The sequence below is a fragment of the Merops nubicus genome, unplaced genomic scaffold (assembly GCF_000691845.1).
Source record: "Merops nubicus isolate BGI_N331 unplaced genomic scaffold, ASM69184v1 scaffold9891, whole genome shotgun sequence".
Taxonomy (NCBI): Eukaryota; Metazoa; Chordata; class Aves; order Coraciiformes; family Meropidae; genus Merops; species Merops nubicus.
In genome coordinates this window covers 40,198-64,816 of record NW_008586454.1, presented here as the reverse complement: position 1 = coordinate 64,816, position 24,619 = coordinate 40,198, and the positions used below count along the sequence as shown (strand labels likewise).

Here is a 24,619-nt window from a genome sequence, read left to right as displayed (position 1 = left end):
ATTCATTGTATGAATTAGTAGATGTGGTGCTGAGCGACATGGTTTAGTGGTGACCTGGCAGTGTTGGGTTAATGGTTGGTATTGATGATCTTAAAGGTCTCTTCCAACCTAAACGATTCCATGGTTCTATGATGATTGCTTTGAATTTATTGTTACCTCTCGATAACAAGCCAAATTCAATCTCAGTACTATTAATAACAGATTATTATTACCTTTATGGTATCTTAAAATCCAAAACGGCACTGGCATTTTCATTGCCATATCAAAACCACAGTTATTATTATTTCTGAATTCAATTTGCTCTATTGCATTTCAAATTAAGCCAACAATTTTCTTTGCAAGGTATTGCTATTTACTGTGTTTCTGTTATCTTCATTTCTGTAGTGGGATAATGGGTTAGTTGTCAGCAGTGCAGAAATGGTTGTTATCATTGCAGATTTCTAAACCACTGTATACGATATATAGTAAACACATTTTTATTTTCTTTGTACTATGGAATACAGAACTAATGAGCACTGTGTTAATTAAAAATATTGAGAAAAATTATCTTCACAGTGTTCGCTTTAAAATTGAAAATGTAAAAATATGTTCTCCTGTAACATTTAGCTGTCTCAGTTATGTGCTTATAATGTTTTTTTAGTCTGTAAAGACATCATCCTGGAGTATAGAAACCAGAAGTTTAGAATAAAGAGGTGGCTAATCCAGACTGTGATTTGTAGAGGTAATTTTAATTTAATGTGTGCATGTTTCACTTCTCTGAAATCTGTCTTGCAGATATTTATTCTATCAGCGTATTAGGGGATAAGTTAATTTCACTGGACAAATTTACAGCTCTTTGAAATTAATGATCTGCAACATTAGGTGGAAGACAGTATAAAGGCCACTGTGTTCTACCTGTGTGAAAGTGGAGTGAATCTGGATAGAACCCACTTTTCCAGTGCGTGTCTGTGCAGTGAGTCTGATCACTGGAAATGAATTTGTGTTGTGCAATGCTTTGAAAATAGAAAATGAGAAAAAATGCCATTATTACTGTTGACAAACGTATAATGTGTATGCTGGTGTTGTGTCAGATGGTTAATATACTTAGCCAGCATTTGTTTATGTCAGAGATAGCCTATCAGTCAAGGAGGCATCTGGCACTCAGAATCCTAAACATTCAACATTTTGAGCTATTTCTTGAATGTTTCATGTAAATGTATTCAAAATTCACGTGTCTTTCTGAATGAAAGGCCACATAGTGATGTGCCATCTACTGGCAAACAAAGGGAGGTTGATTTTCTATTCTGTTGTCCACACTTTTGAATTTAAAAAAAAAATAAATAAAATCTGAGAGTGTTAATTGAAACAGAGACCGAGTGCACCCAGGTAGGGACTGTCCAGGAGCATGGAGTGGAGCTGTCAGGACTCCCCACAGAGGCCTCCATGCAGTTAGAAAGTGAGAATATACAGCCAAGCCACAGTGATTGGAAAAGATTCCAGTGGGGACTCTGCAGAAATAGTTTCATGGAAGCCACAGCTGAAGGGAGGGAATTACTTTACAAAGACAGATGGGGCAGGCAAACATTTCAAACCATCTAAACTTTCATCTAATTCACCCAGAAGATTTGAACCCCAGTATCTCTTCTGGTTGATACTCTAATGGAAGCTTAGACTTAGAGACTGGAGACACTTTTGGTCTTTTTTTTCTCTCTCAACAACAGTGAGGGAGAACTGACTGGCAATGTACAGGAGACCTCCAGGGAAATGCCTGGTCTTTCTTCAAGCTCAGGAGGCTTGAAGGAACATGTTGCTCAGTGGGATGCCTGAGGGGATACAGTACACCAGCAGAGCTGACTGGTGGTGTCCAAACAAAGAGCTCAGTCAGAGCTATTTGCCTTGCAGCAGTGCCTGATGGAAGTATTTTTTATTGGAGCAATGCACCTTCAGTTTTTCCAGTAGTGGATTGTTTTCTAGATTTTATTTCTGGGTTTTATTGCTATGAGACAATCTATCCCTTAGTTTAAGCTGCGCCCATCTGTGAACAGACACCCTCTAAAAGGATGTGGTAAAGCAGAAGATTTCTTTTAATCATGCACTATCCTTTTCTAAAAGGCTTCAGGTTTTGGCAACTGAACTATCTGGATCCCCTTGTTGAGCCTCTGGCTACCTTGGTTTGTTGTGGTGGCAACAAAACCAGCATGCTGCCAGCTTGCGGGCTCGTGAGAGCTCTCTCATTTAAACTCAGGCTGAATCGACAGCCCAGAGTGTGCCCCTTGCCCCCAACAAACTCTTCTCTTGATCAGTTTATTTCTTCTTGGAATTTCTGTCTTTCAGCTTGCATCATTATGGCCCTTGTTCATGGAAGGTCCTTTCATGAGATGGGATTTTTAATGTGATATGTGTGTTTTTTGGACTAAATCTGAGTTTTGAAGTTTCGATAATCATTTAAAATTTCCATAATTATGTACACTGCTAAGACACGACTCTTTGGTTTCAGTACTGCAAAATAATGTGATGCTAAATAGAGCTGAAGTTAGCAAACTGAATTCTGGGGCTATTCTGTCATCCGAAAACCACAGAGATTTTAGCTGAAAAGATCTTGCTGCACGAGAGATTTGATAAGATTTATGACCTATTAAGCATTATGAGAAAATGACAAATAGCAGAAAAAATTTCCAGAGAACAAAGTAATGATGAGATCTAGAGGTAATCTGTCCTTTTTCTCTCTATATTTATCTTTTATTATAAAAAACCCCATAATCCTCATCCAGGATTAAAATTCAGTGTATTTTTAGCAGTGCAATGTCCTAGATAAAAGATGCTTTTATCTATGTTTTTATATCTTTTATATTTTTTCATTCTAGAGCATTTTGTGATTTTACTTAACAAATGGATACTTCCATCTATGTCTGCAGTGCTGCAATTAGTGAGGGATTAGGATAGTTTATCATATATACCTGAGACACATGATTTTACTGAATATAATATGTGAGTTTGAGGATAGAACAGTATATATTAAGCAAGCACATCCATAGACAAAGTCTTGTGAGGGTTTTTTTTTTTTTTTTTTTTTTTTTTTTTTTTTTTTTTTTTTTTTTTTATTCCATTAATATAACGACCCATTTTTTGCAACTCAGCTTTCCTGTGGGTATAAATTAAAGCCCTCCCCAAACTTGTGATTATTAAATGCTATAAAATATGTTTTACTGGTTGGTTAATGACTGGTAAGAGATTAAGTGAAAATCTGCACAAAATGTAGTCTGTATTTCCTTAAGGAACATATAAACCTGATAATTTTTTAAATCCAGATTGGGATTTCCAAAGAGCTGCAAGTTATTTAGGCTGAATTTTAATCACATATTATGCAATTTCAGTGTTCCACATAGAAAAACCTGCCAACTAACTTACGTGCAACAGGTTTACAGAAAATTTGGCACTAAATGTTATTTTCCCCACGATCTATTAGACTTACAGCTAACTTGCCCATAGAAAGCAGACATAGAAAGTTTTGTGAAAATGACTGGGGTTATTATGTTGTGAAAAGTTGAGTATTGATGAGAAATACAGATTAATCATAGAGAGGAGCAGGTGTTGCTGGGACTCTATAAATAGATGAGCAAGCACATGATCGTTGTGTTGTCATGACTGGAGGAAATTTTTGTACGTTGCTGAGATGATATTAAAGGTAGCTTAACTTGCATCTTTGCAACATGTGGTAGGTGATCAAAACTTGTGTATTCTCTTACCTACATATGCATTGGCAAAGTTAATTTTTCTCTCTGTAACTTTTTTCTCTGGCCAAATAGCTTCTACACATGGATAGAGAGCAGCTGAAGGTACATCCAACAAACTGCTCTCAAGACCTTTGTCAGCCTGACAGCTTTACCTGTTAGGATTATTTGGATCTGTCTTTTTAGTTGCAGAGAAACCTGCTTTCTTAGCCTGTTTCAGGGACTGAGCTGACTGCCTTTGTGGGTGGGTTAAAGAGACCACCACAGAGACAACTTCTTGCCCCTCTAAGTGCACTGTGGCAGGAAAAGCAGCAAGGTGAAGTAGGGAATTAAATGGAGGAAGATTTCATCCACTTGCTTTTCCTATATTGTATCTAGATGTAACCTTACTCTTGCATGTCTGTGAATATCCTGTGTTCCAAGTTATACCCCTTTGCTCTGTATACCTAAGTGTATGTTTTCCTGATCAACCGGCAAGTGCGTTTAGTAGAGCCTTGTGTTCATCTTAGAGGAGATGCCCTCTTGGTTACTTTTATAGACTATCAAAGAGGAGGCTGGTGAGGTGTCCAAGAGAGATTAAGTCAATACGTTTACCTGTCAGGCTGAGTAGGAATCGGTTCCAGGGGAGAATCCCTACACTGAGTTGTGTTTATATTTTTACTATTCTAACTGGAGGAGATCTGTGTGCCTCAGGGTGATTCAGCTTGCTCTGAACTGAACTAAACCTGCTCTGAATCTTTCTCAGTTATGGTGCCTGTTTAGGGAAGCAGAGCTCCTAGTCATCTAGTGCCGTCTAAAGTACTGGAGAGTTTTACTGTAGCTTCCAGCAGCTACCCTAGATGAGGGTGGCTCTTGGGTCATTCCTGTGTCATACCCAATGGCTCCACACTCAATGTTAGGGCATTGCAGGTAGAACTGCATGCCAGTATTGAGGCAGTTGAATACTGCTAGGTTTTCATTAGTTACAGTAGGCAGTCAGACAGCAGTGATGGCTTGTAGACACATTTAGAAATCTCTATTTAGTCTTATCTCAAATGAAACTCTACATGCTCAGTCTGAATCTTCTGTGCAAACCCACGCCTTCTTTCCCCTACAGGCAACCTGACAATTCATACAGCAGCAGATGTTTTCTTAGCCTTTTGTCTCCTACATAAATTGACCTTCTTCAAAGAGGGTATCTGTGGTCTTATGCAGTCTGTGATGTGTGGAAAGTTGTGGCTATAGAAAGTTCAGTTTGTTTTTTTTTCCTCCCACATTAAAGATGAACACTGAAAAGAAAATGTTGTATGTTGCTGAAAAACATACTAGCCAATAGTTAAATTTTCAATATTTTATTTAGAATATAAATGAGTGTTGAGAAAATTCTTTCTTCATTTCTTGAGTATAAGTCATAGACCTATGAAGATCAGAATGACCAGAATCTTTTTAACTCTTGAGCTCTTTTTAACCCTTTTTTTTTTTTTTTTACATAAAACCAGGGAATTGGTTCACCGAAAACCAGCACAAGCGAAACAGACTCAACTTGGGGAAGATGAATTTAATTTATTGCCAACTAAAATAGAGTTGGATGCTGAGAAGCAGAGAGAAAATGTAAAACATGTCCCCTGTCCTCCCTCCTTCCCAGGCTCAGCTTTATTCCTCCATTCTCAACTCCACCTTGTCCTGCTGAGCAGCACAGAGGGATGGGGAATCGAGGTTGAGGTCAGTCCACAACAACTCCTCTCTGCCACTCCTTTCCTCCTGCTGCTCCCTGCTCCAGCTTGGGATCTTCCATGGGCTGCATTCCTTCAGGAAAAAAACCTGCTCCCATGTGGATTCTCCAGGGGCTGCAGTCCTTGTCAGGGAACCCTGCTCTGGCAAGGTCTTCCGAACAGGCTACACAGCAATATTCGGGTGACTGGAGCACCTCCTTCCCTTCTCCTCTCCTCTTAGTGCTCACAGTGCTGTTTCTCACACTTTTTTCCTCGCTCCTCACTGCCTGTGTCATGTTTTTGCCCTTTCTCACACATGCTGTCCCAGAGGTGCCACCACCTTGGCTGCTGGGCTCTTTTGTGCCCTGCAGTGGGGTGGGTTGGCTGGAGCCAGCTAGAACCATCTGTGCATGGCCCAGGGCTGCCCTGCAGCCCCTGCTGGCAGCGCCTGGGCCCCTGCACCCAGCACAGCCTCACCCATCTCCCTGGCAGCAGGAGAGAGAGGCTGACCTCTGCCATCCGCCCTTTCTACTCCTCACACAGTGTTCTCTTCCACAGCCACTTCTTTTTGACACTGACTGTCATGGGACCAGCTCACCATGTTCTGCTTAATTACTTCATTTTCTTGACCATAAGTATCTGTAGTGTTACTGCCTTCTTCAGTGATCTGACTGGATTTAATCCTTTGAATTGATGCAGAAAACAACAGCTTATTTTCAGTGTAAAGCAGGTAGATTTTTGAAACTTGATTTTGCAAGATTTTATTTTTTAAAAAAAAAATTTCTCTCTGTTTCTAAGGGTAGAAAATCCCTTATAAGCATCATTGGCACATGGGATGTCAATGTCCTTATTAGCTTGCTTTCATTTCTCATTTTGTTGTCAACTTTTGATTGTTTTTCCAATCACCTGCAGATTTCAAAACTATATTATGGCACATTTTAAGACAGTGATGCTTACAGGCTTTATTTCCCTTATAAGCTAATTTTAATTAAATAACAATGTAATAGATAGTAATGCTGCACTTAGCATCCCACTGTCACATTATAATTTGTGTACTAAATTGGAGTCATACACCAAGTGGATGAAAGTGAGTCAAATTATGATCACAGAGCTAATTGTAAACTACCATTAATGTAAAATGATTGTCTTTCTATTTTAGCCCAAGAAAGATCAGATTTGGAGTTTAACTGCAATAGCATTTACTTTCAAAAGCAAGTCTTCTGAAGTGCTGAATTAGGGCAAGAAGAGCTTCCTGTTGTACAACACCTTTTATGGCTTGGAAGTTGACTTTTTTCTCAAAACTTTTCTCACATATTGTGTTGTCTTACTCTTTCACATTGGTAAAGGCCTTCTATTTGTTTGATGGCAATCTGCATTTTACTGTTTTATTTTAGAGCTGTTTATAGGTGTGTAAAATCACTATATTTTGGGCAGATCTATGTTACAAATGTAGTACTACAATGTTTATGGTCTGAGAAAAAAAATCACCTTTTCCTCATTGTTTCTATTTGTTTTATTTTTCTGTCCTTTTAAGTATATAACTTGCCCAGCTTATATTTTAACCATTATTACTATTTTGTAGTAGTGTATCCTACTGAATAGCTGAAAATTATGTAGTCTCTTAATCCTTTTTTCCCTCTTTATGTCCAATAACTTTCTGTATGCTTCAGGCATAGCTAGACTTACAGCTGTCTGGACTTTAGCTGCCTAGTAATTTTCTTTTCCAAATTAAATGTCACATAGTATTGTATTAAACAAATGCAAAGAATTTAGGATTCCCGTGCTTCAGACAGCAAGGAAAGAACACAGTGCTCAAGTTAAATGTAGTATACAGCAACTTTTAGGCTTTTGTCTTATGAACTCTTCAAGGTGACTAATTATAGCAAATACCATAAATGTTTTAGAAAAAGTTCCTTGTGCTTGCACACCAAGTGCTGTGGCATAGTCCGGCACCTCTTTCAAACAAAACGCTTAAATCTCTGCCTATAGTAATGTGTTTAATTACTATATAACAAAACACATGTGACATATATAGATTTATAAACTGAAGAGTCACTTCTGCTTTGATTTAATTTGAAAGAGAGCCGTTAAAATCAAACAAAAAACCTTTGTACTACAGGCTGACTCATGCAGAGCATGACATTTGGCACGGATCTTAAACCTTTCAGTTCCCTCATATTCTGCAGGCAGCAAATGCATGTAAGGCTAGCAATACTCTTATCACCAGTGCTCAGGGTAACCTAAGGTTCCTTCTACTGTTTGAAAGTTAAACTTCAGAATAGTTCTTGTTTCCTTAAAATAGGCAAGACAGAAAAAAAACATAAAGGATTTGCAAATAAGAAGTTGCAAAGCCACATGATTATTGCAAAAGCTGCTGGATGTGCTTTGTTTCCATTTAGAGCTTGAGTGTCTCGCATTCAATCTGCCACTGTTTTCTGCTGTGTACTGAGCCCTCATAAGCTCATTTGTTAGGGGGTTTGTTGTAGTGCACATGTGCGTGTGTGGGCTTATTAACATCTTATGCTGATTTTGCCTGAAGAGACATAAAGCTTGCCAAAAAGTATTTTTCTTCAAAGAGAAGAATAACTCTGAATCCCCAAATGCCTTCTTTCTTTTCTGAAGGAAAAAAACCCCCAACTGAGAAGAGGAAGTAGTTTCCTCTGAAGTAAGTTTTATTTGTCTGTGCATCGTCTCTGTTCCAAATGCAATAACCTTTGATATGTGACAACAATATAACCCAATTTTGTTGCTTTCCCAGCACACTTGTTTCCTTTTAGTTCCTGATATTTTTCCTACTTTCTCCCTATTGACTCTGAAATTTTCTCCTTCACTTGTTGTTGCCTCTTTAACTTTCCTCTTCACTCTACTTTGAACATCTTTACTTATTTATCCATGTCCTGTTGGACATTCTTTTTTTCACCATCTCATCCCACAAGTCTTCCCTCTTACCCTGTATTTTTATCTCTAGAGACAATGAAGAGCTGAAGTGGTTGAGAGAAAGTTATTAAAGACAACAGGGCCAGAAGAGTCTGACCTCCAGTGAACCCATTGTATTTAAGCTGGGATAAACTGGTGGTTTTAGTATAATCATCTAAAACTTACAGAGACAACCAGAGTAAAACTGTGCTAAACTTAATATGTAGTCTAAAGACCTGATTTCAGTATAGAGTTAAAATTAATTGTAAACTAGAGAGAAATACTAATGAATGATTAAACTTATGTTCTAGATACAACACATACTACTGAAAAAGTTTTATAGAAAACGTTTCATAGAACCCGGGAGTATGGATGAGCATGGAATTGTCTTATTTGTCTACTGTGCCTGTTTTGGATTTAAATAATCAAAGTTGATTTGTCTGACCGGAATGATTCCGGTGGCTATATTATGTAATCTGGATTGGGGGGAAAAAAAAAAGCGCAGTGGTGGATTCATGAGAGCATGCGGGGATCAAATCAAAACTGAGAGGAATGGCACTGTGCACAGAAAAATTATCAGATGGGTTCGTCAGAATGATCTTTTCAGTTCAAAACAGTCAGGCTTTTTGGACCCAGCAAAAGGCTGATATGTCTGAAAGTTGCTTTTTTTTTCCAGATGTGATGAGAAATACTTCTGCTTTCTGCAAATCCCGTGGTTGTGTTTGGTGTTCAGCTGGTTCAAATGCAGCTGGATACCGAACATTAAATGCAGCTGACATCTGTACGCAGGGAAGATGATCAGAGTTCAGGCCATAGTAGATGGACCTCACCAGCTCTACCAAGCAGGGAATTAGGAACTCCCTTTCTTAACTGCTGACATGGTTCTCTTTCCCCTATGTAAGGTGCAAGAACCTGGGGAGCTAGCATGTAAGAAGGATCTAGCTAGCCGTTAAGTTTCTTCTAGCTCCTGATACACACAGCAAACGGTGACATATGTATCAGTTACCTGGCTGAGAAGATTGCTTACTCCTGTTAAACAGACTGTACATGTGAGAAATCTTCACCAGTGTATAAGTATGGACTGGTCTCTGTATTTGCACCACCATGGAGTACACATCCCTCTATTTCTGATGATAAAGAGGCAGGCTGTCCTTAACTGTTGCCTCTTCCCCCCATACCCTTAAGTCATCATCACTGTGCTATATGCCTTCTATTTGTTTAGGAAATACAAAGCCTCATTTAGGTAGCTGTGAATATCCAGGTAAGTGCAGAAGATCAGAATGATTGTCTCGTCATCTAGCAAAGTTCTGATCTCAGTTGTTGAACCTGTTTTTGTAACAGTAGCTTCATTAGATAATGAAACATCATTACTGTTTGAATTTCCCAACTGTAATGTTCTGCACTGCTTTACATCATCTTACCTTATTGAAACTCTCCTTTTTCCCTGTGTGGTCTGCCAGTAGTATTGTAAATTCAGGACAGGACAGTGAACTTCTGAAATTGATACTGGGGATGGTCTGTGAATTTGCTGTCAACAGTGCACTGTTTAGATCAGTTAAAAAGACTTTAATATTCTTACACTGGCACAAAACTCCTACTGCATTTTCCTGCCCCATTTTCCTTTTCCTATCCTTATTGTTTAAATCTTCCATATTCAAACTCACAGTTGTTTACCTTTTTCTCAGTTACCCTGTAGTCTTTATTCTCCTAAAAATCTACACTTTTCCTTACCAAAAATACATTGTTTTCCCCAGTTTTGTTTTGGTATTTTTTTATCCTTTTAAAAAAAACTTAGTTATCCACTCAAATTTGTTGTAGAACACTGATATTCTCTCTTCCCCTTCCTCAAATCTTCCATCCCAGATTTACTGAGATTCCTTTGTGCTCGAGCTTGATAGCACAGATAGCACAGACTTAACCAACTTAGCCTCAGACTCTGCACCTGGAGCGAGAGGTTGGGAGAATTAAGAGAAAGGACCATGGACATCTCAGAAGGTAGGATCAACAAAGACGAAATGTAAAAAAACCAAAAAGCCAAAAAACTTTGTCATCCTTTTGGTAAGAGAGTAACTGCAAATAAGATGTTGAACCAGCTCGTATGGTATGTTGTGGTTTATCAGGATAGTCTGGTAGCCTTTTCAGAAGAGGAGGTCAGGTGACTGATCTGTGTAAGGCAGAATGTTGCACAAAGAAAGCGTATGTTTGTTTTAAAAATAGCTATTATAAATATTGAAGAAGTTGCAGTGATGACATCGAAGTGGGAAGAATATGCCTTCTGTAGTTATAAGCATTCCGTGCATTTACATGCAGAATAAAAAATCAAGCTTAAGTATGTGTGAAGTAGGCTACAAACTTAAGGGTGAATCTGGAGTAGATTGTGAGTCATGAATGTGTGCAACATGTATAGGGCATGATCTTACTTCGGGTGCGTTGTCAAATCCCTTACTGGGCAGTACTAACTGCTGCAAAATACTAATTTATAAGTAGGTACCATGTGATAGTTAACACCCCCCCCAACTGTCAAAAGTTCTGTCTAGCTGTATCTCCACCATGGTGATTTTGCTGTTGTTCTGAAACCTGAATATAAACAGTATGAAAATAATGTGCCATCTTATAATAAGAATTTTACTCTTCCACTGAGATTGTTTGCTCTTGCTTGATTAAGAAAAGTTAAAATATGAAGGATCAAACTGGTAGAGGTTTGTCAAGGTTTCATGTCTTTAAGCTTGTATTTCCAGGTTTATCCATGTTGTGTTTACTCCCTTATCTGTATGTGATATAAAAAAATACCTGTATCATCATTCAGAGACCATTTCACATCTTTGCTCTTAGGCTTAGAAGGACAGTGGCCAGGGTACTGGTGGTGAGCCCGGGCTGTGTGTGGGGCTGCCCAGGTGCTGGAGGAAGCATACCTTTGGTGTCACACTTTCCCTCACTGAATCACTTGCAAAGTAGATGTTTAATTTCATATTCTGATTGTAAGGTTCTGACAGCCTTATTCTAGGCTTTGTGTGGACTTGGAGGTGTGGGGGCTCTAAGCAAAACTCAACAGCCAGAACTTCCCAGTGTGGGAGCTGTTGGGGACAGAGGGAAATTCTGGGTAAGCAGAGCCAATGGTCATCCAGTGCAAATCCCTGCGAGTGGAAGGGTGATCAATCAAAGTGGCTACAGAAGTTCTCTGTCAAGCTGCACGGCAGAGTTCACTGTAATGAGTAGCCTGCAATATGTCAAAAATCTGTTTTCTCTCCTCTCAAGCAGAGTGTTTTTGGGTATCTGTTTGCACTGGCAGATCCAAATGTGCTGCACACTCCCCCTTACATTCCCTGGGCAGGTAGTTACGTCACCCATAAGAATCATTACCCTAATGTGATTGTCCCTCTGCTTTTTATATTCAGCTTATTTCCACTGGGAATATTCCTGAACTGCCAGCCATCCTCTGTTGCCTTCTGTCCCTGTTTACACAGCCAGTGATGATCCTCTTCTTCCTCCCAGCCCCTGGATTTCCACCCTGTGTCTGCATAGTGCTCTGTTAGTCTCAGCTCTGCTGCCTGTTCCTATGGATCCAAGCAGTCTCTGTAAGCTTTGCTCATCTCCTGTGCCCATTGTTCTTTCCCCTGAATTGTCCTTACAGACAGAGTTGCCCAGAAGAGATCTCCTGGTGACCTCAAGCTCCTAGTGGCTGTCAAGGCCATGCACCTCTGAGTAACTCAACAGTCATGTTCATTTCAGAGACCGGGAACCCCAAATAGAGGTTTTAGGCAGACAGCTTCTTTGGAGTCTAGAAGGGAACACCATCAGCTGTTACCACCTTACTTCAACACAGGATAGAGAGAGCTAATCTCTGAAATCTCTGGAGTTTTCTTATATTTATCATATATGCAACTTTTTTCTCACTAACTCATATTGAAAGCTTTCAAGCATACCACAGTCACTCCACTGGCATTTCGTGGGGGTAATCTTAAGCTTGAATTGAATAGCTAAGGAAGTAACTATGTTTTTAGACTGTTGTATGTTCCTGGAAGAGTATGGGTCAATTTGCTGTGAGCTTTTTGTAGTCACTTGTGTGAGTACGGTGCCTCTCCAACTCAGAACTTCCCAGATTTTTTTGTACTGTTCACTTTAGGTCAGAAACTTCTGTAGATAATGAGAGAAAAAAGAGGCATATCTTCTAGCAGGAAAGTATTACAATCATAGCAATACTTCACGTAGTTGAAGAACTGTAGGGCCAAGATATTTAAATATCTCAGCGCTTTATTCCATACAGTTTTGCAGAGTGATTGAGGTCTGAAGGAGCCTCTGGAGATCCTCTAGTCCAAATTGTATGTTTTTACTACAGTCTGTAAATAAATAAATAGATAAACGGAGTGGAAAGCTTCTGGAGAGTTCCGTTTTGTTTTTGAATGACAACTAAAATTTTATGTCATTCCTGACTGTAAGCTGTTTGATGCCATTTACCTTATTTTGTTAGACTTGGGTAGTTTTAAAAAATTATTTCTGTGTTCCATGTGTATCTGTAATTATGGAAACCATGAAGTGACTCAGAGGAGTATGGTTGATGCTTCTGTGGCTTGTCAAGACAGCCAAATGTTCAAATAGTTAGACAAAACTTTTTGTTGTTTTTAAGGTTAGAAAAATATACAAAAATGATCTATGAGGTAATGATTTCTAGGGTAGCTTAATGGTCTATGAAAAATGGAGATTGATGCTGTTAGAGAAAATGTGACTAGCAATTCATGACTACAACATTATCAGAAATATAGTAAGAAATTGATGGAAACGCAGGCAAGAGAAATACAGTTGAAACAGATGTTGATTTATAGGGTCACAGAGAGACCAAAGCAGAGGTTTCTGAGGCTGAGGTTGTTGCTGGGACTTAGAATTCTTCCACTGCTGAGGAAATAAAAATATTGAGGGTGAAACTGGGTGTTGTGGACAAGATGAGTGAAGAAGGAGTGAGCCTAACAACATGGAAAATGGGTCTCAGATGGGGTAAACTTAAATATAGGGCATGTGGAGAAATCAGACCATTAGGATGTTTGGGATTTCTGGGTTTCAAAACAAGTGATCTTAGCTGCCTCATGGTGACCTGTGAATAGATAAAACCTGTACTGATTGATAAACTTTTCTTAAGGGTTTGCTTTTTTTCCAAAAAATAAATTCTCAAGCCCTGACAAGCCAGCCCAAAAACAAGCTTCCCGAGTCTCTGATTTTTAACCAGCCAGGATGAAATTTCTTTAATTTCTAACCCTTCCTTTCTCCTGGTACAGTAGTCTCTTCTGTCTCCCTCCAAATTGTAGGTTTGTAGATTTTGATCATTTTAGTTAGAAGTAGATCTAAACCTAGAGCTGCAAGGAAGTTTAGATGCAAGGTTTCACAGTTTGTCTGAGCTATAGTTCTGCTTTAGAAGGTCACAACTGTAACTGTGACAATACAATTTTTGTAGTGTGTTTTTAGTGGTGTGTATTAATTTATTTGTTTGTGTAATATATTTAGGAAAAAAAAAAAAACCAACTTGTAGGGGGCAAATATTTCAAATCACTGTAGGTAAATATGCAGGTGTGAATTTTTAGACAGAAATCATGACCTCTCTACTAGTGATGTTGGTTTCTTGCTTGAACTACAAAGGCATTCTTAGAGAATTATGTTGCTACAGTGACTGGAACCCGGTTGTGTGCTTGTTTAGAGAGATTTCAAATGGTAACTTTATAGCTACCTGAATATATAACTTCCAACACTGGTTGCTGCAAGTTTATTCTATAGAATGCTTATTTTTTGTGGAAGTTGTCGGGAGCTTTCTGAAAGGTTAGCAGCTGTAGCTGAGAGATTTTGGCAGCAGGGCATATAAAGATAGTCAGGTTTTGTTTATTTTATTTTTATCTTAAAATTACTAGTAACATTGTTGCTAGCAGAATGTCAACAAAAGTTCCATAAAATACCCTTTTGATGTTAACTCCTTGAATCATTGTTCCATTACACCTTTTCTGCGTCTTTGTATTGGCAGTTTGTAATTGTGGGTTTAGACACTTAGGCAAGGAACACTGTTAGGATCAACGTGTGAGCTGCGTGTTCAGTTGCCTAAAAGTAGGCACCTGATGCTATTTTGGATGCCCTACAACACGTAAGACGTACACATGGGTGGCAGACGTCACGTAACTCTTGTGGTAGGCTTATGCCCTCTTAAGTGGCGTGTGGCAGTGAGGTGAGCTGTGCTGACGTATCTCTAATGGCACATGCCTACAGTTAGGCACAGGATTTATTTTTTTTTTGTTGTGTCTACTTGAAAGTGAGTGGATTCTCTTTGGATAGAAACTTAAATACCTGCCGTGCCTAATAGTAATTTCCGTGTAGACAGAAGAAAATTAAGCACCTTGCTCTCATCCTTATTTGTCCACACAGGATCTGACTTTGAAAGTCAACATCTTAGTTAAATAAGAAAGGCAAGCAGGAAAAGAGTATGAAGTGCACTCTCTAGTGCAAGTGGAAAATCCTGATAAGGCTGGCTTTTAAACCTCCCTTGTGGATGCTCTCAGTCAAACCCGTCAGTGGCACTGAAGACCTTAAAGTGACATGTAGTTCTGTGAGCAGTGGAGCTTCATTCCTTATGAACATCTCTTGTGGGTGAATTGCTATGTAGACTCTGTGATACAAATGAAAGATAGTACTAATGAAATGTTTATAGGGCTTTTACGGAACTGCTTATTTCATGAGACTTTTAAGAATATAATTCCTTGAAAACTTCCATGCTTACGCAAAACTTTATTGTGTTTGTCCAGTGGGTTAAAACTTTTTTGGAGGGTGTGGGGAGAAAAGGGGGAAGAAACCAATCAGCTGTCAGCATAAACCTCATTTTCTTGCCATATTGGGATATCAAAGTATCAAGCTGAAAACCTGAGATATGAAGGAAATCTGCTCTGCACAGGAATTAAAGAACAGAGAGTGCTAAAATGGCTTTATATCACAGTCCTGAAATGGGTGAGCCCAGCATGTCTGATGAGCATCAGTATGGGCAGGGTGGTCCTCTCCCTGCTTAAGAAGGGAGAAGGGTAGAGAATTGTACTGTCCTTTTGAATCCTTCAGTCTAGAGGAAAGGCTTCAGAAACACCAGAACCTAGATGCCTAGGCTACTTCTTTACTAACAAATTAAACCTAATATGTGACTATTCCTAGGTGTTACAATATCTGTGCTAGTAAACTGACAGAAGGCTGCTTGGCATGCCTTTGGTCTTTGGCCTGCTAGCACTTCATCATCAGTTTTTCCTGATAGTTGGGGTGCTCTAAGGCTCACCTCCAGGAGGCAATTTCTATGCAGCCACCTTGCTTTGAAGTAGAGCAGAGATCCTAGCATAGGTACAGGTTATTTCATGTCCTTTGGCTTCAGTGCTGAAAAACGTTTCTGTGCAAGTTTAATGTGCTAGTATTGGTGTCATTGGAGATGGTGGGCCACTGCTGTAGAGAGAACATCTTCTCCCCATTTGCCTCTCTTCCTGGCCACATGATTTCACTACTATTCATTCCACTCCATGAGAAAAATAGATGTGACAAAGTAAGGAGGCAATTTTAAAAATGCAGGTGGCTCCTGGGAGAGCCTGACAGTCAAGGAAGATGATACAAGGGAGTATGTGGTATGGGGAAGCTGGAAACAAGGAAAAGAGAGGACGAACACTGATAGGGAGAAAGAAAAGCATGAGAGAAGGGAGGCGAGAAGAAGACGTTACCTTTTAGTGACCAGGAGACATCGGATGAACTCAGCTGTCTGTACAGTTTTGAAAAATATATTTAATGAAAACTTGAATTCACAAGCACATTTTCATTAGAGGGGTAGAGTTTTTAACTTATTTAAATTTTAGACTAATGTAAGGATTCAAGTAGATTTTCAGCTTCATTTATTTATATTTTAATGGAGTGAAGCCATCATGAGACTTTATCTAGGGTTTTATGCAGAATTCATTTTGATGGAGTCAACGAGATAAATGGAATGCAGTATACTAATTTCATGGCTTGCTGCATGTTTTCATGTTATCCCAGAAACATTGTGATACATACTCTTAACTTAATTCTGAAAATGAGTAGTTTTCTAAGAGCAAATTGGTAATGTTTCTTTCCCTCTGAAAATGTAAGAGGTGACTTGTAGGATGGTGGCAGAGCTCTGCTGAAGTTAATGGTGCTTCAGGCAGAGAAGAGGATCTGCCTGATTAGATCTGTCTGAAATAACCGGTGCCTTTGAGAAGCGCATAGAGGAAGGTGGCTACAGGAACATTAACAAAACGATAAACTGAAAAGCTTTTTGCACACCCTTCAGAAGGCAGATATTAAAGGTAGCATGAAGGGTCAGTGTGGGATAGCTTGTGGCCTGCTGTATTAGCACCCTTGTTACCTGCTTCGCTGTACAGAGGTGAAGCAGGTCGCCTGGGAGTCAGTGCAACTGTGGCTTTGCAATTTCTAAATTCATGAAGCGTGAAGGAGTGTGCTCCTTATAGAGCCTCCTCAGAATCTGGGCTTGGGTGAAGGATTTCAGGAACTTGCTCTCATCTCAGTCTGAGTTTTGCCTGGCATGTGTCACTTAAATTTGGTATAAAGTTTGTGTCCTCCCCTAATATGACTTTAGCTTCCCAGTGCATGTTTGGAAGTCTCCAAATGTGAATTTGAACACGGCCTTTTTTCTGCATTCTAAAATGCAATTTTGAAATACATAATTATGAAGAAGTTGTTCTTATTTTTGTAACTGAAAATGCTCTTCTTCTCTGTGTGTATAGTTGTTTATATTATTTACTGTGGGCTCTTTCAAGTTGGAATTTCATGTTGTGTTAGTACAGGAATACTGTTCCTTCTCATTGTGGATCACATTCAACAGTGCCTGTAAGAGTAAGTTTGAGGAATACTTTTTTTCTGTGAATGAAATGCCCTGTATTCCATGTGAAGGCTAGCATGGGATCCTTCTAGCATGTTTTCACACAGCCTGTGAAGTTTCCACGTGAACCTGTGTGGGGACTGTTGACCCACCTCTGCTGAGTCCTGTATGTGCCATTTTGTTTTTGTTATGTAGCAGTAAAGCCCAGAAGCCTTTGCTATGCTGTGAAAATGCACATTTTTGCAGAGCCATTGATATGAACCCCTTGAATGAGGAGCAGCCTTTACTGGTTCTCTTTAAGAGCTTCATGCGTGGACGCACATTGACCTGGGCAAAGATGCAGTAAACAGAAACAAACCCAACAATAAAAATCAGATTCCGGATGTTTTGAGTGACGTGCTGTAGCACTGCATCAGAGCTCACCATCCAGAAAAGAGTAAACGGGAACTATTTTTGAAGGGACAGGCCAGAGTAAAATTGTCTAACGCCCTTCATTTTACTGATGCATTGCATGGAGGTCCAGAAGCCACATTAGAGAACTGTAATCCTTCATCAGAGCATTTGTTTGGTTGCCTAACATCTGTGGATTGTTAAGATAAGTTATTACACAGACCTGCTTTAGTTTAGATTAGTTTGGACCACATCCCAGTATATTCAATCAGGATATAATTCCTGCATGCTGCGAAATTGCTTGCTCCACATACTTCTCTAAAAATGTTTTTCAATATACGGTTTTGTCACTGAAACTCTTCTGTCACCTTAACTTTGGGTGTTGTGTGGTTTGTTTTTTTTCCCCTCCTTTTTTTTCTTTTTTCTTCTTCTTAAAGAAAAGCTATTATTATTTATCCTTTTGGATTGAATATCTCTGAAATCGAATGTAGCATTTGTTAAGTTCAGAAGAGATTCCAAAACCAGGATGGTAGTGTAGCTTCTATGTGAGTATAATGCAGATTTCCTACATGTCATCTGTGGTGATTGGTATGTATTGTGTCCAGACTGCAGTGTTTAGGAACAGCTGTAAGAAAATGGGTTTGTATTTACATGTCTAGTATTTCTTCTTTCCGTATTTTGTATTTTCCTGTGTCTTATTTGTGCATTAGCTATTCCTGTTTGTTTGGATCTCCTAATATTTTGCATAAAATGAATTGCAAAGCATGGCTATGTAATTATGTAAATTAATGGTAATTTCTTGAAGTCTATTATGTACTTTATACATATTTTAAATGATCAAATATGCTAAATTGTAAATGAAGTCTGTGGCCATCTTTACACATTTAAATGTGCTTGCATACGTGAGCACATATGTAATTTAATTAGAATATTTAAATTTTAGTGTTCCTTATCTTTCCTTTAAAGAAATTCTATTTTTTTTATTAACACTTTTTTCAGCTTTCTCTGTAAATAGATAAAATAAAGGCAACGACACAGTTTTCATTAATGACTGTGGTTTCTAGCATTGACAGAGATTTTATACACAGTCCTGTGTGCATGCCCTCTTGCTGTCTAATGGGCTAACAGTTGTGTCAGAGCCTATGAAGACATTTAAAAATAGGAGATTTTTTTTTCCTTTTAGTTGTGCTAGTTTTTTAAATACCTGTAATAATAATACCAGATAGACTAAAAAAACCTATTCCACTAGAACAGATAGTGTGATAAACTGAATCTCAGTTTTGTGAAGTATAATAGATGAATGAAAGAAGACACTTGGAATCAAGGGGTTTTTTTTATTAAAGGACTAGTGTTGATTTTATCAAGTCTGCTGTTCCTCCTATCCTGCTGAGGGTTATCTGTTTTAATCATAGTACCTTTGTGCCAAGATTGGAATAACTGTAGCTTTTGATTAATTTTATTAATAATTACAATTTTAATAGGTATTTTATTTGCCTTCTTAAATAGAAGAAATATAACAGTCATCTTTTATAAAAGCACAGGCTAAATACAGGGAATAGAGTTGGGTGTCTTCTCAGTGTAATTTGATCAAACAGTGCAGAGAAGGTATTTGAAGTTCTGATATCGTCTTCAGACCTAAACAGATAGTCAAATCTAGGGTGTTTTAAATAAATCTTACTTATGTTAAATATGTGAAGTGCCTAAAATTTTCATCATGCCATGTAAGCCACTCATGCATTTCTTCCCCAAGACAGAGAATAAAGAGAGCTTGGTGCCAGAGCTTGGTCTTGTTGCAGCTTCTTCCCTGAAGTGACTGTTCTTTCTGTTCCTTTTCATTTTAAGTGTTGTGTAATTTTGCAACTGTTGCATCATTCCTGTCTTTACACAAAATACCTTAAGCATAGTTTTCATTCCAACTTTTATCATCCTTTTTACCCTCTTTACCATTTCACCCATTGTTTTAATTATTTCCATGTTAAACTAGAAGATTTTCTTTACTATTCCCTGTAACAGCTGTCAGACGTTAAAGCCTCTCATCCCTATTTTTATTTCTGACAAAATTTCTACCTCCTGTATATTCTTCATTCCTTTTGCCTTTTTTTGTTTTTCTACCTTGAAAGTATTTGTTTTTTTTTCATCTTAACTTTTTCTTAAATATTTACATAGAGTCCTGATTAACCTTTTATTTTTCTCTGGTGATTTACTCCTGCATATAAGACTGTCTTGCACTTTATGTAGACTTCAAACATAAAGTCTCACTTTACTGTGTGTGCTCCTGTTTGTCTGTGTATCTGGAATTCTAAAAAAAATAATTAAAAAATCCTAAGAAGCATCATTTATGTACGCAGCTTAATTGTGATTGCCAGGGACACGGTTTATTTATTTATTATTTACAGCTATAACTTAAAGAGATGGTAACTGATCATTTCCATGAAGTACAAAAATACATCACTTTTGCATTCTTTTCATTGGTGCATTTAGCTTTCTATTAGTAGGTTTCTTTAGGTCTTACCTTACATCTCTGGTAAGTAGTTGTTGTGGATGTAGCTAAAACCGTGCATAGTCAATGCTCAATTTATTTGCAGGATAATGTTGAGTTCTGTTATATGAGAAAAATTAATTAAAGGGAAATACCAGGTCAGGAGGTTGGGAGTGAGCTGGGCAGGACTCTGCCACTCGAGGTGCAAATCCTGTTCAGTCTGGTAGGCTTGTCCTGACAGCGATCCACAGCAACGAAAACACCCCAACCCACCCCCACAGCTGCATCAACACCAGCAAGAAGCATTGGCCTTGGCCACGCTGTGGGTGTTCATTCAGCAGAGCGCTAGGGCTGGTCTGAGGGGGGATTGCTACAGGTAGGACTGACGTATATTGCCAGCACATTTTGGAGTAGCTCAGACAGCATGCGCCTGTAGGATGCTTGGCTCCAGCCAGTGCAGTCAGTGCTTGGAGAAGCATGTTCTGGGTCTTGTCGTGAGCGCCCAGCGCACCAGTTTAGCGGAGAGCGAGAGGTCGTACCCGCTCCGTGCTCGCGAGCGTGCGTTTCAGGCTCGGGGGCTGGCTGCACTGACTCTTCTTGTTGTCTTCAACTAGGTTATGTGGGTATGCAATTTATGTCGAAAGCAACAAGAAATCCTAACGAAATCTGGAGCGTGGTTTTTTGGAAGTGGACCGCAGCCCTCACCCAGCCAGGACGGAACGCTGAGTGACACAGCGACTGGTGGCAGCTCAGATGCACCAAGAGAAAAGAAAGCCAGGCTGCAGGAGCGATCGCGATCGCAGACGCCCCTAAGCACAGCAGCTGCCTCTTCACAGGACAGCTCTTCTCCCAGCGCGCAGGCAGATCGGAGGAAAGGAGCAGAGGTGTCACAGCCAGCTATGGGCCCGGACCAAAAGCCAGTTTCATCAAGGTCTAGGAGTGAACCTCCAAGAGAGAGGTAATGCTTTCTGTCTTGACAGAGCCTTGCAAGTGTAAATGCTAGCTCAGTAATATTACACAGGGCTTTCAGATGGGCCTTGCATGTAAGAACAACAAAGAAATTGATTTCCTGACTGCAGAAGTCTTCTCTAGCAAATACGTTGTCTGATTCAATCTGTGAGACAGAAATGACAAAAAACAATATTTGTATTTTAGGAATATTTCCATGTACCTCACTGTATTTTGGTGTACACTTGTAATGTAGAATTATAGGTTACTTTTAAATTTGACAGGTATTTTAAGGGTATCAAACAAAGAGCAAGCCTTTAACTTGATGAAATAACGTACTAGAATTTACAACAACAATTCCCCCCCCAAAAAAAAACCAACAACCCCTTCCTCCCCAGGAAGAAAAACAAATCAAAGCCAAACCAAATACCTACCCTGTGGAGTTCTCTCAAACATCTTTACGTGTTAACTTTTTATCCACGATTGTATTATTTTTTTGTGGCAACCAATTGCACGGACCCAGTTCAGGCGTGAATAAGACTAAGAGGGGATAATGTGATGAAGCAGTTGCTGTTCTTTTGGCTGCTGCCTGTCAGATGGCAGAGCAGTCAAGGAGGGAACGTGTGGCAACTAAACAAGAGTCTGCTATAGAAGATTCACTCTTGGCCAGAACAACTGATGATTTTTTTTATCGTAGCTATGGGAATTTGAAAATGGATGAGGAACAGTGGCTAGTAACATTGTGTAGGTGAGGTTTAGCTGGACCAAAACTCAGGTTAGTTTTATTTATGTATGATGTAAACAAAGACATGGCGCCCAAGAACCAAGAACTCAGGAGGAACAGGAGATGGAGAAAAAGGAGACAGGAGCTTAACTTGGATCATATCCAAGTTTGCCTGTCCTAGCAGATGCATCTGTGAAAATACTATGACATGTCATCTGAAGATGTATCTGTTGTGGAAGGGAAGATTCAGTGCCACAAAACAAAGTCCTAATGACTTTGTCCTGGTGCAGATTCATCTACAATACAGTGTATAGCTAGGTTCAGCCTTCTTCAAAATTAGTGGATTCATATGTGAAATGATAAACAAAAGGGCAATGGAAATGATGAAATAGAAATCTCCAGTATAAGGGAATTTTATGATTCTTTGGCTTGCTTATTCTCCCAAAGCAGAAGATAAAAGAGGGAGACCATAACTTTCAGTCAGCTTCATTATTCATTGTTATGTACTTTGGCTGCATAGAGAAATAAATTATATATTTCATCCTCTTTTATTCTTCCTCAGAAGAAGGAATGCCATTAATTTATCTCAAGAAGTCAATTCGCTTTTCTTTATATGTTTATGAAATGAGCACTTCTTTTTAGAGTTCTAATAAGATAAAGCAAACTAGGTCAAATATTATTGTTTCTGGTTGTATTCTCTTTTGCATATTTAATACCCATATTAATTCTTTCTGTAATGTCATTGTGGGAGATACTCCATTTGGTGGTGTTTGAATTTATAGTGTTAGGGTGCTTTAAGTGAATTGTGTATATGTGGTTGCTCTGTAATGCTCATGGCTGCTGCCAGAAAAATGCAGAACGTACTCCAACACTGTGTCATGGTGCAGCACTTACTAGCTACCAAGATGTCTTTGAGTCCTCCTACTTACGTGGGTAAATGATTTTTATCTGGGTTTATCCATGTTAATGTTCTTTGTGGTTTTACTCGTTAATTGGTCCATCCATAGTTTGTATTTTTTAGACTCTGGAAGCTGCTTGCTATTGGAAGATAAAAGTACCACTGGCAGGATTAACAGATTTAATTCATGTTCATTTATCCAGTACCATTCTATATGTTTTGCTGTAGCTTATCCCGATTGATAGTCTGTTTACTGTAACAGTGTACGCAGCTGGGTTTTTTTTTGCATTCAGTTCTTCAAATTGTTGTATTCTTTTTCATTGTAGGAAGAAAACAACATTGGTTTCAGACCAGAATGGCAAAGGTTTAAAGAGTGAGCGTAAGCGTGTGCCAAAATCCTCACTTCAGAAAGAAGGACCATCAGATGACAGGGATCGTAAGGAACGGCATGAAGGTAGAAGGCTGGAAAAAGGCAAGTCTCAGGACTACCCAGACTTGCCAGAGAAACTTGAGGAAGGGAAAGTGCCTGATGATGAAACCCAAAGGAAGGAAGATGAATATCATACTCGTTACAGGAGTGACCCCAATCTGGCAAGATATCCTGTAAAACCACATCCTGAGGAGCAGCAGATGCGCATGCATGCGAAAGTTTCTAAAGCACGTCATGAGAGAAGACACAGTGATGTAGCTTTGCCACACACAGAAATGGAGGAGGCGGAGGTACCTGAGAATAAATTAGGAAAACGCTCACAAGTACAGGGAACTCAGGACAGAAAATCTCTTGTGGAAACTCAGAGGTCGTACTCTATAGACAGAACAGGTGATGTAAGAATTTCTGTTTCTAAACAATTAATTAATCATAGCCCACCAACTCCCAGGCATAGTCCAGTTCCTATAGAACACATAGAATACAAGAACCACGAGTCCTTTAGAAAACAGAGCCGCCTTGATCCTAGCTCTGCTATTCTCATGCGAAAAGCAAAGCGGGAGAAAATGGAGACCATGCTAAGGAATGATTCCCTTAGCTCTGACCAGTCGGAATCAGTGCGGCCATCCCCTCCAAAGCCTCATAGAGCAAAAAGAGGCGGAAAGAAAAGGCAGATGTCAGTTAGTAGCTCAGAGGAAGAAGGGGCATCAACACCAGAATATACTAGCTGTGAAGATGTGGAGATAGAAAGTGAAAGTGTCAGTGAAAAAGGTAAGGACCTTTATGTATATTATGCACATGGCCATGGTTTGGGGAAAAAAAAAAAAATCTGTATTTTTATCTCTTTTTGCCTCTTTTTTAGATGCATACCTTTGTTTTTCCCCTTACCTTTCTTTTTATTTTTCCCAGCTGAGAAGTGTTTTATACCTGTTTACATTGGGTTTGCAATGTTTCCTTTTGCACTCTTAGATAAGGTGGTTACAGGTAGCATTAGCTGATGAGTTTCTTTTTAGTTCTTTTCCCTCTTTCACCAAGGACTGACAGAATCTAAGGGTTGTAGTTTATTCTCTCAATGTTATCTGTACTCCTTTGGTAATTGCTTCATCCTTTTGTCTGCATGCAGAATGATTTTCTGTGAATGCATTGAAGTGGAAAGTGAGTTCTGTAACAATAGCAGGAGACCATTATAAAACATCAAAATCTTATTGACACCTCAGTCTTAAGATATGCCAGATTTTACTGTATTCAATAAAACACCAAGAATCTGCCAGAGCTGATTGTTAACAAGGACAGAATGTGGGGCAAAGGGAGTGTAGAATTGCCTAACTTATTGTAAGCTTGAAAGCAAATTAATCTAGACAAGTATGTTTAAAATCTGTTATTCTGGTTTGTCTTCATCTGTTGATGGTAACACTCAGCAGTAAGGAGTCAGTGTAGTACATTGTGTGCTTTTAAACAAAGCCTTTTCTCTGGCTGAAGAAGTTAATCAAATTCACGAATGGTGAACAGATAAAATAAGCATCAACAGAAAAGACTGGTAGAATCTAACAGCTGTCTTATAACCCTAACTTGGCTTTAAGTGACACTA

The 24,619-nt window shown here is 39.0% G+C and overlaps 1 protein-coding gene across 1 annotated transcript in view; it reads left to right on the top strand.

Moving 5' to 3' along the window:
* The window catches only part of LOC103780962 (regulating synaptic membrane exocytosis protein 1-like), a 105,662-nt gene that overhangs the window by 46,329 nt on the left and 34,714 nt on the right, over positions 1-24,619 (top strand). Inside the window, exons 5-7 of the mRNA XM_008948667.1 lie at positions 17,126-17,179; positions 20,649-20,992; positions 22,931-23,802. Of these exons, the coding sequence (XP_008946915.1) occupies positions 17,126-17,179; positions 20,649-20,992; positions 22,931-23,802 (1,270 nt within the window). The remainder of the gene's footprint in view (positions 1-17,125; positions 17,180-20,648; positions 20,993-22,930; positions 23,803-24,619) is intronic.